General features: G+C 42.5%; 1 protein-coding gene across 1 annotated transcript in view; it reads right to left on the bottom strand.

The window, feature by feature from the left end:
- The window catches only part of LOC105381723 (cilia- and flagella-associated protein 61), a 35062-nt gene that overhangs the window by 7887 nt on the left and 13530 nt on the right, over window positions 1–13645 (bottom strand). Inside the window, exons 8-24 of the mRNA XM_048627171.1 lie at window positions 13510–13618; window positions 12692–12864; window positions 12418–12500; window positions 11884–11995; window positions 11096–11207; window positions 10888–10964; window positions 10520–10696; window positions 10067–10145; window positions 9286–9411; window positions 8694–8815; window positions 8214–8345; window positions 7666–7860; window positions 7219–7347; window positions 6760–6920; window positions 6261–6436; window positions 5450–5645; window positions 4995–5164 (exon numbers count right to left, since the gene is read on the bottom strand). Coding sequence (XP_048483128.1) covers window positions 4995–5164; window positions 5450–5645; window positions 6261–6436; window positions 6760–6920; window positions 7219–7347; window positions 7666–7860; window positions 8214–8345; window positions 8694–8815; window positions 9286–9411; window positions 10067–10145; window positions 10520–10696; window positions 10888–10964; window positions 11096–11207; window positions 11884–11995; window positions 12418–12500; window positions 12692–12864; window positions 13510–13618 — 2329 coding nt within the window. The remainder of the gene's footprint in view (window positions 1–4994; window positions 5165–5449; window positions 5646–6260; window positions 6437–6759; window positions 6921–7218; window positions 7348–7665; window positions 7861–8213; window positions 8346–8693; window positions 8816–9285; window positions 9412–10066; window positions 10146–10519; window positions 10697–10887; window positions 10965–11095; window positions 11208–11883; window positions 11996–12417; window positions 12501–12691; window positions 12865–13509; window positions 13619–13645) is intronic.

Below are 13645 nucleotides of genomic sequence, written 5' to 3'. Positions count from 1 at the left end.
GCAATATGAAGCAGCAAGACCAAAGATCCTCATCGGTCAGGATAATTGCCATCTTCTCATCGCGAGCGAGGTGCGACAAGGACAGCAAGATGAACCCGTCGCCTCACACACGCCTCTAGGCTGGGTTCTTCACGGAGCGCAAACGAGAACAGTGAATAAGAAACACAATAGAGTCAACTGCCTGACTACGCGTGAAGATGACCTGCGTGAGCCACTCATGAAGCCCACACGCCCTCACAGCAACTTAGAAGGACGCGCCACCAGTACTCTCGCCAAGTGTGCAAAACAAACAGAAGCCTCACGTTCTTGTCGCCGTTACGCCGCCCGTCGCCATGCCTCAATCGAAGATCATAGTACAGTCCACGATAGGCGATGGGCATCGAAGATGAACGTGAGCAGCACAGCTACGCGAGATGTACACAGACTCAAAGGGCGCCCCCACAGTGTGGTCCAGACTACAGCCACAGATCAATGCCACAGACGAAGAGAACCGCCGCGCCACCGCAGCCGCCGCCGCCGCCGTCGCCGAGAACAACTTATTATAGAGCCTACAGGGAGCGACGAGCGAGCTGGCCATCCTGCCCCCCGAGCCTGCGGAGCCAGACGTCCCTCACCGAGATCTGCAATGACGACCACGGCGTCAATGCACGGCGGGAGTAATGTTCGGGACAAGAATAATAGTTTTGACTCTTGTTATTTGTTAATAAATAAATATGTATCTGGAAGTGAGGAAACTAGCGCCATCTAGTAGGAAGTAGCGTAACTATGTAGTTCATCTAGTGGACAACAGATGGCAGCACGCAATTAGAATGTTCTACTAAGAAGTAGAACATTAAGTCGTTTCTAGAGCGTTCTGGAATACTCTATCTTCCGTAGAGAATGGTATAAAAGGCGACCCTCGCGCCTCACAGTAATTCAGTTAAAAAGCAAACAGCGAAGAAAGAACAAGAAGAAGAACAAGCAAGCAACAGCTCTAGCTCTCTCACTTCCTGACTGGTGAACAGAATAGAAGTCTTTCATTCCTGATCCCTGCCCGCCGTACTTCCCTCAACCAGAATAGGTGCACCCCGCACAGCTATCTACCTCTAAATATAACACTAATTATTAAAGTGGTTCTACCTTTTTTGGCATAAGATTTTTTTGCCTAATCTCGTATTGCATAGTAACGTTTGGTCAAAGTCTCGTTACGCCGAAAATCGTATGGCATAAATCTCGTTTAGTAAAAAGTTATTTCGCATAACATTGTTTAGCATAATAATGGTATGGCCAAATCTTGAATAGCCTAATAATGCTATGGCATAGGTTTATACAAAGTAATAATATTCGTTTGGTTTTAACTTTGACGGAGCGTCTCCCTACATAGCGCAAACTGGTGCCTTGTATTGTTTCCGCTGTTTGGAAAACGCTCCGCTCCGCTTCGCTGCGCTCCGCTTTGGTTTTGATGAACATGTGCACCTAACACGCTCCTCCTCGCTTTGCTCGTCGTCGCACCTATTTTTAGGTTTCGATATCATGGGGTTTGTAATAATTATATTGGTCGATAACTTTCGATTTTTTGATCATACAATATCGTGATTTTCGGGATGTAGGAGAAAAATACCATAATTTGTACATTTACTACATACTTAATATATTATTTATTAAGATAACATTAGGAGAAACAAGATTATACATAGGTATAGACGAACATAAATTTGAGCAAACGAAACTTAGGTGTTTAAAGATTGTGCCTAAAGAGTTTTAGACGAAACGAGCCTTATGCCACATAAGTCTTGGCAAAGTGATGGTTGGGCCAAAAAAGTTTAGACCATACGAGTTATGCGAAATGAGTTTTGGTCAATAAAGATTATGCCAGATGAGCGGAACCCTATTAAAGTATAAATTACACATTTTCGCATTATTATTCATACTTACTATATACAGATTAGTGTGTGAATAGCAATCCGTCTGCAGTCTGCATATTAGTCAGTCGCCATGATTCACTGTTATATGTATATCTACGGATCGACTAGGTTAGTTTAATTATACGATAAGTGGGCATTCCTAGTGTGATTCATACAAACTCATGATGGGATACGTTGGAGAAATGGGCCAAACTCAATGGGTTAAAGTTCAAAATACAGGTGGCCGCGAGCATGTGTAATAAATAAATAATAATAATAAATATGTGGGGACATCTCACACACGGCCATCCGACCCCAAGCTAGGCAGAACCTGTGTTATGGGTGTCGGACAGCTGATATATCTACACAAATACATAGATAGATAGATAATATTAAGGCTTTCTGGTCTTTTCTTAAAAACAAACGAAAAACTATTGAAGCTATTCCAAGCACAATGTATCTAAATAAAGACAAACTTTCGTCCCCTCAAGCTATTTGTAACGGTTTCGCTGAGTATTTTGCTTCAGTCTATGCGGATGATGACAACGGCAATTTCGACCCAATTGCTCCGACTTATTTAGCGTGTGATTATTTGTCAACCATAGAAATAACTCCTCAAAATATTGAACGGGCCATTTTCAAGCTGGATATTAATCAGGGTCCCGGACCAGACGGTCTACCAGCTATTTTTATTAAAAAAACTGTAAAAGCACTTGTGCTGCCCCTTTATATGATCTTTGTAAAATCTATCGATACTGCCATCTTCCCCGATAAATGGAAACTAGCGAATGTGATACCAATTCCAAAAGGTGGCAACGCTACCGATATTGAGGACTATAGGCCTATATCACTGCTTAGTATTATGGAAAGAGTATTTGAAGCAGTCGTAAGTCCCACTTTTACACAAATGCTTGACCCTATAATAAATATTAATCAGCATGGCTTCCTCAGAAATAAATCAACAAATACAAACTTAGCATGTTATATATCTCCAGGAATACATGGATCAGGGATTGCAAGTTGACGCCATTTACACTGATATAAGTAAAGCCTTCGATCGGGTCAACCATAAAATCCTGCTTAACAAACTCAGCTGTATCGGAGTCCATGGCAAACTATTGAAATGGTTCAATTCATATCTCACAAATAGGAGTCAAAAAGTTGTAGTTGCTGGCTATGAGTCCTCTCCGTTTGCGGCTCCGTCCGGCGTTCCACAGGGTTCAAATCTCGGTCCAAAGCTATTTTTGGTATTTATAAATGACCTTGCTGACACTATTCAAAGCTCCCACTATTCTTTTTTTGCAGATGACCTTAAATTATATAGGCCCATTAGAAGCTCCAGTGATGTAATACTTTTACAGAAGGATCTTTCACAGGTTTTACAATGGAGTATCGTGAACAAATTACCTCTGAACACAAAAAAATGTAAATATATATCCTTTACAAAAAAAAAACACCAATTTTAGCTTCTTATGGACTAGACGGAAAAACACTCGATAAAGTTACGGAAATAAAAGACCTGGGGGTTACTATTGACGATCGCTTAACCTTCAATGTCCATACTAATAATATAGTTAAAAAAAGCCTCGCTATGTTAGGTTTCATATGGCGGAATTGCCGTGAGTTCAGAAATGAAAATGCTCTTAAAATAGCTTACTGTGCATTGGTCCGTAGTTCTCTAGAATACTGTTCTACCATTTGGAACCCTCACTATAATTGCCATATAGAAAGACTCGAACGAGTACAAAGACGTTTTCTATACTATCTGAGTGGACATCAAGGCAAACGTCGTAGTCTGGCGCATTACTACGAACGATTACGTTATTTTAATTTACTTTCGCTAGAAGATAGACGCCGAAACGCTGATCAGATGTTCCTCTACAAAATTTTCAACAACAAAGTGATGTGTCCTCTTTTGCTTTCTAAACTTAACATAGTTGTTCCGCGCCGTGGTGCCCGCATTGCAAACTATCGTCCTTTTTATATTCGTGCTGCAAAAACTAATGTTGGTAAATTCTCAATTTTAAACAGAATATGTAGACAGCATAACGAACTTTTTGTAAAAGACCCGCAAAAATTTGATCTGTTTTCATGTCGATTAGAAAAATTCAAAAAAAATCTTTTATTAAGTAATTCATAAAAATTAATGTAAAATTTGTTTTTGTTAAATGTTTAGTTTTAACTTGTATAAATTTGGTATTAAGTTATATGCCGGCTATTAGTGCATAAGTTTTGCTCGATTGTGTTGTAAATGCTGTGTTTTTCTGTAATTGGATGCCCACTGTGGCATGTATTGAAATGTTTTCTTTTTATAAATGTAAAGTGTGTGTCTGTAGAAAAACCTAATAAATAAATAAATAAATAAATAAGATACTAAATATAAATATCAACACCCAAGACCCGAGTACAAATATCTGTCTTTAAACAAATATCTGCCCCAGCCGGGAATCGAACCCGGGACCTTCGGCTCAGTAGTCAGGGTCACTAACCACTACGCCATTCGGTCGACTAAAACTTGCATATACTGACCCGCGAGCATGTGTCACTAGTATGTACTGGCGCTGATCTCCTCTGGACAGTAGTTCTGGTGCAGCCTGCGATCGGCGTACACTATGTGTCACTAGTACGTACTGACCCGCGAGCAATGCGAGCATGCGTCACTAGTATGTACTGGCGCTGATCTCCTCGGGACAGTAGTTCTGGTGCAGCCTGCGATCGGCGTACACTATGTGTCACTAGTACGTACTGACCCGCGAGCAATGCGAGCATGCGTCACTAGTATGTACTGGCGCTGATCTCCTCGGGACAGTAGTTCTGGTGCAGCCTGCGATCGGCGTACACTATGTGTCACTAGTACGTACTGACCCGCGAGCAATGCGAGCATGCGTCACTAGTATGTACTGGCGCTGATCTCCTCGGGACAGTAGTTCTGATGCAGCCTGCGATCGGCGTACACTATGTGTCACTAGTACGTACTGACCGGCGAGCAATGCGAGCATGCGTCACTAGTATGTACTGACCGCGGCGCCTACGTCCTCGGGACGGTACCACTGGTGCAGCCTGCGATCGGCGTACAGTCGGCGCGAGTGTGCGTCACTAGTATGTACTGACCGCGGCGCCGACATCCTCGGGATAGTAGTACTGGTGCATTCGGCTCTCGGCGTACAGTCGGCGAGAGTAGCGCGTGCACGGGCCGGCCGCGAGGATGTGCGGGTCGTTGGTCTCACACGACGCGTTGATCACCACTCCGCCCGAGTATACCAGCCCGCACTCGTTTATTGCTGTAAAGAAGTCATCTCAAGTTATAAGGACCCTGGTGTGTAGATACCTAGATGTAGGATTGCAAAAACTTTGACATAAACCCTTGCGGAGTGGTAAGGAAAGTGATGTGAATAGGTCAGGGGTTTTTATAATTTTAAATGTAAGCGACCAATCTCAGCAATCAGCGGTGGTAATCGCTGTTGCGGAGTGGTAAGGAAAGTTAAATGAATTGGTAATATGCGACTATGCTGCGCAATGAGCCTGTAGAATAATAAGCACACCTTAAATTAGCAATTCAAAATTACCTTTGAAAGCATTAATATCCAATCCCTTCGTTCCATAATAAAACAGAGCGAAGCAGGGAAGTTTGAAGCGTTTCATGTGAGACATAAGCGTCACTGACTTCACGTTGTGGTGTAGAACATTCCATTTCGTCAGTCGATACTTTCGGTATACTGTTATACCGATCTTGGCTATGCTGTCTTGGACTCTTTCATCTACCTGATATAGAATAGAAATAGGATGATTAAATTAAAGGTTTTTTCAACAGAAAGCAAAGAAGAAGCCGATGCAGCAAGACCACTAATAGCATAGATCATATTAATATAATAATTAATATTGCTAAATGCAATGATAAGATCGAGCTTCTTAGCGTCTCGTGACAAATAGATATGTTGTCAGTCGCTACTTGAAAAGCAGGGCGATCACGAAAAACAGCAGGGCGATCACGAAAAATATAGAATCGAATTCGAGTGCGACTAGTGTCAACTTGACAGCACTTTCGAACACTTTTAAAATTGACAGTTGTCGCACTCGCATTCGATTCTATACGTTAGCTCTGTTTTTCGTGATCACCCTGCAGAGCTAACGTATAGAATCGAATGCGAGTGCGACAACTGTCAATTTTATAGTTAAAAGTTCGAAAGTGCTGTCAAGTTGACACTAGTCGCACTCGCATTCGATTCTATATTTTTCGTGATCGCCCTGCAGAGTACACATATAATAACCGGCGATACCTACGTCATCTTCATCACTTTCGTTCACCCCTAATTATACAATAAATAGCATAATATTTTTTAACACAGCAGTCAGCAAACCATTTCCCAGTCAACTCACAATCTCATCATTGAAGCAGTTGACCCGCGGCCAGGCGTCCGCTGGGGGCTCCACGAAGCTGATGAGATCAGCCGCTAGCCCGAGCTCCAGCAGAGCAGACATGCAGCTGTACGCCTCTATGCACTCCCCGTAAACCACGATGCCGTTTTGTGGGGATATGCAGCGGTTTGTGTTCTCTAGAAATGAATATGAAGAGTTTAATGCAAGCGAAAAACCTGTAAAAATCCACTGCAGGACAAGAGCCTTCTTCAAGAAGATTTGAGGGTTATTGCTGTAATCTCCACGCTTGGATGGCAGGTTGGAAGAAGAAGGAAACGTTGAATAGCTGGTAACATTAAAGCATTTTAGATTTCAGAATAATAAAGAAAATGCGTTACATCAAGTAGATTCTACTGCTATACTTACCTACAAAACAAACTGATGTAATGCACAGTGTAAAGTACAGATAACTGGATTAGCAAATAAATGGATAGCAAAGAAAAGTGCACCAAGAACTAACTAAGATCGCTGATCATGCGCACGAGTTTCTTCAGACACTTGTTGGCGACACACAGTGAGTTGATGAGCATGACGTTGTCTGGTAACTCTGGCGACGGCGGCGGCTGTTCGGGACGGTAGTGCGCGGAGCCCATCTGCTTGTGATGGCACTTCTTCTCCTTGCTGTGAAAGAGTGGTAGTTATTGTTATATTGTGTGACTGAAAGGACATCGTTCTTCTAGCGGGTCGGAGAGCTGGTCTTGGGTTTGTCACCGTGGTGAAAGAATGGCATCAGTCACCGGCTACAAACACTGACTAGGCTGGGAGCAGCGACACAACTGGTGTTGTGAATGATTGGCAGATTTTCGTCAGGCGCTGACTTCCCTGGATTCAGGAATTTCTTCACTCGAGCAAGCTCATTCGTGCACCCCCTCTTTACTAAGCTATAGTGACGGCCACATAATAATGTTCAAAGTCTTACAAAGCGTCTTTCTCCCTATCCATGTAGTTCTTGAGATACTCGGGGTGTTGGAACTGTCTCCCGCAAGTCAACACGAGCGTATCGTAGTATTTCACGGCCCCGCTTTTTAGGTGGATGCATTTTTGCTGTCTGAAAATTATAACTTCAAATTATATATGTATTACAATCTTGCCTGAAAGCATGTTTTAAAGCGATCTGTAAGCGTAATACCAACAAAAAGTTAGTCAAAAAAAAACCTCTACTACTTAGAAGACTGAAAAGCATGTAAGTAACATGGAAATATTCTCACGTACGATGGTCATTTAGAGGAAACCATTAATCATGCCTATAATTATTTACCTACCAGGCCAAAAGTACAAACAAAGTGAGGCAAGTGGCGATTATTACTACGAGTATAGAGTAGACTGTTTGCACCTCTGCGGTGCCATAGAACCACAACATATTTACCTGTCAATCTTGGTCATGACACTGGGTACCACGTCCAGGTAGTGCGAGAGGGGCAGGCTGTGCAGGTACCGCTCGTGGTACCGCCCCCCCCGCGGCGCGCAGGTCTCCGCCGCGCGCAGACACTCCGCCACGTGGCGGAGACCGTGCTCAGACACTAGCGTCACGTTCGTGAAGGTGAGGTATGATGAGGATGGACTGGAAACGATAGACGGTATTGTGACGGTAACGGATAGACGGGGTGATGATTAATTGGAATAGCATGGTCTGAAGCAAACTTGGCTTCAAAACAGACAGGAATAGGGAGTTTGAGTTGCATGAAAGGGGTCTCCTCGAGTGACGTATGTGAACGTACAATGTCTGGAGCATCCATTGGCAGCCAGCAACTAGCGTCCATTGTTGGTCATCAACACGGTAAATACAAACTGTCTGCGCCTTCCGCACTACACTGGCGAGTCTAGAAAGATATTTATGGAGGAGATGATATATATTGAGTGACGACTCAAGGAGGCTCCTTTCCTGCAGTACTAAGATGTATACTATGTAGGTACCCCATAAGCAAATCTTCGAGGAAGGCGATGCCGGTGCGGCTGGCGCCCACCACCACGATGTTGTTGTTCACGTCCACTTTAGGCACGCTGCAGAGTGGCCGGTCGATCATCCACACGGCTGGGGCGTACAGTCTGCAATGGTCTTGCTATTAGTTACACGTGTTATAAGTTTAGCTACTTTTATTGACTTTTATGTCTGTATTTGATGGACTTTTGGTGGTGAAGAAGGGCCTTAATTTATTATCTTCAGCAGCCCAATAAGGTGTCGGCAACACTGCACGTGGTATAGCTATCAGAGTTCCAAGTTCTGCATTCCGTTGAAGAAAGCAGTTGCGGTCCGACCGCTTTTGTGTGTGTAGGATTCCGAGCCACCATACAGATTACAGAAAAATCGGAACGCTGCGACCTCGCAAGTCTCGCATGCAGAGTGGCCGAAAACATCCATACTTACTGATTTTAAAGCTTCAGAAACAAACTTACTCATCCTTAAAATAGACATCCAGCTCTTTGAGCCCTGTCAGGTTGGGCGTGGCGCGGCGCCCCCGCACGTGCACCATGCGACTCGCTAGAGACATGAGGTTGCGCTCCGGACTCTGGGGATGCTAAAAATATAAAAAAATAATAATAACAAAGACATAATTTTAGTAATACTTGTATTGTACCATATATCATGTATCTTCTATTTGTTTTCTATGTGTGTGCAATAAACCGTATCTACGAGGTACAATGGAAAGTATAGCATGATTCTGTCTTAATAAAAAGAAAGGCACAATGGGCACAAACAAGATCTCACTAGGGAATATGCATGTGATTCAAATAAAGGTCAAATATGATTTTTAATAAACTTATTATTTCAAAATTATGCCTTAATCAATATTTTTGATTAAGTATTATTTATTTATTTTTTACTATAATAAGGCGATGTATGTCCGACAGTGGTAACCAGCTATATATATTACATATAATACATGCATATTCCCTATTAGTAAATTGTGCTTCATACCTAATGTGAACCTAATGGTCGATGTGAACTGAAGGCTACATCATAACATAAGCAGTGTAGGTGACTAACCGTATCGGCCTTGCAGCAGGTGCGGTTGATCCAGAACAGGGTGCTGAACATGGAGTGTCGGATCACCTCGCGCAGCAGCCAGCGAGCGTGCGGCTCGAACACGGGGGACACCACGCCAGCCAGGATCTGCAAGGTCATCATCATCATCATCAGCCAATAATCATCCACTGCTGGACATAGGCCTCTCTTAAGGAGCGCCACAACACTCGGTCCTCGGCCTTCCTCAAGGCCATCTGCAAGGTAATAGCTGCTAATCATGATCAGCTTTAGTCGTCTACCAAGGAAGCAGTACCAAGTAGCTGCAACATCGTCATCAGCTTTAGTAGTCGATTGCCGGTTAGTAGCTGCAATGTTCTTGACCTTTTGCAGTCCAGAAGTCTAGAGGGTCTACACTAGCGTCTGCCACGTCTTCCTGTCCTCGGCTCCTTGAGTCCTAGCCCACTAAATCTAGCGGCTCGTAGCTTGCTTTCGATTCGGAAAAACGTTTAGACAAAATGTGTAGTACTTCCTCATCGGATAGTGTGCCCGGTAGCTATATAACTTCCTAGACTGTTTTGTCAAAGTCTTCACATTTTACAGGCAGCAAGATTTAAGTTCGGCGCACAGTGGACGGCGAGCTGCGAGCGCAAGGCCTGAGCTGGACGGAGGCCAGAGCGGTTGCTGAGTACAGGACGGCGTGGCGCACTCTCGTGAAGGCCCTCTGTACCACTGGGCTACCTTAGGACGACAACAAGATTTAAGTACCTACCTACATCAAAGTAATGAAACTATAGGTACTAACAGCTCCGTCGTTTCCTTGTCGATGCGGCGCCGGGTTCAAGGTGTACTTCGCACGGAATATAGAAGAGTCGTCGAGGGGCCTGCAGAATACACCACTTTAGACTTGCATTCTAGTTCCTAAACTTCAGTCTATTATTGGAACCTTCGTGGATGTTAGACATTATTTTATTTTCATACGGTAACTAGCTTCCAAAGCTTAGACCATTTCCCATCAATATAGTCCACTGCGGGTTTCCTTCACCGTGGCTATACATTGAAGAGCTCCTTACGCCATATTTCCGAAGAAGGCTACTGTTGTTAAGACAGAGACTGAGGGTTTCTGACAACAACGAATAGAAGACCGTCTATCCCGTAGGTGCAAGAAGTGGAATCTTCGATCAAGGGTGGAATCCACAAAAGATTTTATTATATTTATTAAGACTCAGTACATAATCAGTTAATACTTAAAACTGACCCAAGCACCACCATGCCGACGGGCTGGTTCTCGCTGAGCAGCACATACGACTTGAGCCTGTTGGCGGTCAGACTCGCTTGGAACAGCTTGAACACCGGCATCGACTTGGGAACATGCTCCAAGATGTCTGCTATGTGACACAAGTCGTACGGTTCTCCTGCCCGCACGCGGAGATTGCTAGAAATTTGAGTTTGGGTTGTAGTGGTGAAGATTGGGTTTTCTTTAACAGATATCCGAGTGAAATACTTATTTTTTCGTTTGTTGTATCTGCCAATGATCTACTTCTAGGCTTAAGGATTTTTAAGATAGATATACAAGTACTTAAATGGGGAACGATAACACACGCCGGTTACTGATTGTGTTCTTACCCTCGTATAGAGTTGACGTGGGCGACATACAGGGTTTGGTTTAAAAACTTTGGCTTGCAGCTGAATGGAGTCACCAGCTGAAACATAAGGTTTTTAACTCTTAGTCGCAAAACAACGACTTTCAATTTATAATTCCTTTGGTAAAAATTAACTAAATCATACTAACATGTAAATTAAAAATGAAATTAATATTTAAAAAAAAACATACCGTAAAATGTTCTAAAAGAGGAAAAGCAACATTATCAGAAGGCAGACAAATTATGCAATAGTCTCTGTCAGGAAACAACTCAAATGCCACCTCCAGCATATCAAAACCATATCTACAAACAAAAAAAATATAATATTTTAGTTACAATAAACCACGCTATAGTGAATATTGTACAATAATATCACGAATAGAGTGTATTATATTTTTGGGACTCTATTAGGTACCTTAATTTAATAACTGGTAAAACGAATTAAATAACTCACTGTACGAAACATGCACGTCTACTTACTGAAAAATGTATCTACTCACGTTTCAGGTAGGTACAAGAAGGGTAATGTTAATTAGGCCTGGGTCTCCTATTTACGCCGCAGGGCGCGTCCAGCGTCACGCCGTAGGCCGCGTCACGATGCTCACTATAGAAATGTACTGATGCGGTCTCCCTCACACGCCGACGTTGGCGCGTAGATGTAGTGAGGCCGGGGTCTCCTATTTACTCCGTAGGTCGCGTCAAGTGTCACCGCCGTAGGCCGCGTCACGATTGTCACTACATCTACGCGCAAACGTCGGCGTGTCAGGGAGACCGCATCAGTACATTTCTATAGTGAGCATTGTGACGCGGCCTACGGCGTGACGCTGGACGCGCCCTTCGGCGTAAATAGGAGACCCCGGCCTGAGCATCGTGACGCGGCCTACGGCGGTGACACTTGACGCGACCTACGGAGTAAATAGGAGACCCAGGCCTTAAATTTAGTATTATGTAGGTAGGCAATTATGATCGTTATTGTTACCTCTCATCGTAGCCAGTCTGCACGGCGAACAGTTCGAGGATGAAAGCGTTGGGCGCGCCCGTGTAGCGGACCGTATGTACTCGACTGTTGAGACGGTCTAGGCCCGCTATCGCTGGAAATATCATGACCATATTTTAAATACGAAACAGTAGAATATTTTTTTTGCACTGTATTTATTTATGTATTTGTTTGGTTTTTTTGGTATAGTGTATTTTTTCTTACTTGTCGTAGATTTTGAGCAATCTTGGAGTGTCTTTTTATTTGAATTAATTTAAAAACTAACTTATAAAATAAAACATAATGACAAATCAAATAAGTACTTACGAGCTAAAATGATTGATTTCGTAATTAAATCATTTATTTTGGCCGTAGTTTATTTGTTTAATAGTATTTTAATCAAAAAGCCAAGGAGACGTTCTCATCATCGCAAAAGAGTTTGATTCTTGCTCACAAAGACCACTTTGTTTCTTCTATTTTTAATTCGTGTGGTAATAAGTATCTAAGTGTTAAATATTGCAAATAATAGCAACTCACTTTGCTTTTTAGGTCTATTCGTAATAATGCCCTCCGAGTCTGTAGGTGAGTCCGGCAAAGACCTCACGATGAAATCCGAAATACTGTAACACAAAATATGAATGTACCTACCAAACATTATTTATGTTATGTGTAAAATCTAAAGTACTAATTATAGCCACTTGATCTCTCCAGACTTGAAGTCTACATTATTATACATATGCTGGGTGCTGACAGCACCTACCATTAGAATAACATTTCATCAAGTCACGTTAATTTTGCTCTTCATAATTACCCAAAATTATCCGACCCTTCAGTTATCATGACCGGCACCCGCAGTAGGTTGGTGTCAATATTGACTATGTCGAAATCCACATCTTCCTCGTCCTCGAATAGGTTCAAATAATCGTAGCGAACTGCTGACAACTGCCTCCCGTCGTCCGCCACTTCATCCTCAGTATCATCTATCTGTAATAAATAAATAAGTGAGCGGTGGTGGCGTAATGGATAAGGCCTCGTCCTCTCAATCGAGAGGTCGTGGGTTCGAATCCTGGCCTGTACCAATGAATTCTTTCAATTGTGTTCTTTAAATTAAGAAGTTTAAGTACTCGCTAGTGAGCCATCTCGGACTACCCCTTTGGGGATTACAGTCGTGAGTGCATATGTATGTATGTAAATAAATAAGTTGATCAAATAACAAAAAGCGGGTGCATGATAGAAGCTTTTTGAAGTGAGGTATCAACTGTTAGTTAAATACGTATTCGGCGCATTCTGCGCTACAACTAATCTTACTGGAAAACCTAAAACCCAGTCTAGGTCTAGTGTCTATTACTGACGACATGTGAGAAGAACAATAATAAAAATAATACAGTAGGTATAGATAATAATTACTAAAGTGAAGTTGGTGGATATTACACTAATTTTTCATGATAAGAAAAAGAAAGTGATATTTTCCATAACTACTTAATAAAAATATAACTACGATTGTTAAGTCTGAAAATTATTTTGTAGTAAGTACTTTGTGTGGTTAGTAAATGATTGGTACAGGCAGACACCCATGAAGACTGACATCTAGTTACACCTTTTTCAATCGATTGTTAAAAAGAAACTAACATCCTGAATAGCTGGACCCGAAACACTCCTTCTTTCATGTGACATGTACATCTGGGAATTGGAACCATCTGTTATATTCATTTGCGAAACTACTGGTAGTTTATCCATGCTGAAACATAATAAGTACGTTATATAT

Source organism: Plutella xylostella, chromosome 18 (genome assembly GCF_932276165.1).
Source record: "Plutella xylostella chromosome 18, ilPluXylo3.1, whole genome shotgun sequence".
NCBI lineage: Eukaryota > Metazoa > Arthropoda > Insecta > Lepidoptera > Plutellidae > Plutella > Plutella xylostella.
Note: the sequence above shows the minus strand (reverse complement) of the source record. Positions and strands in the feature narration are given on the sequence as shown.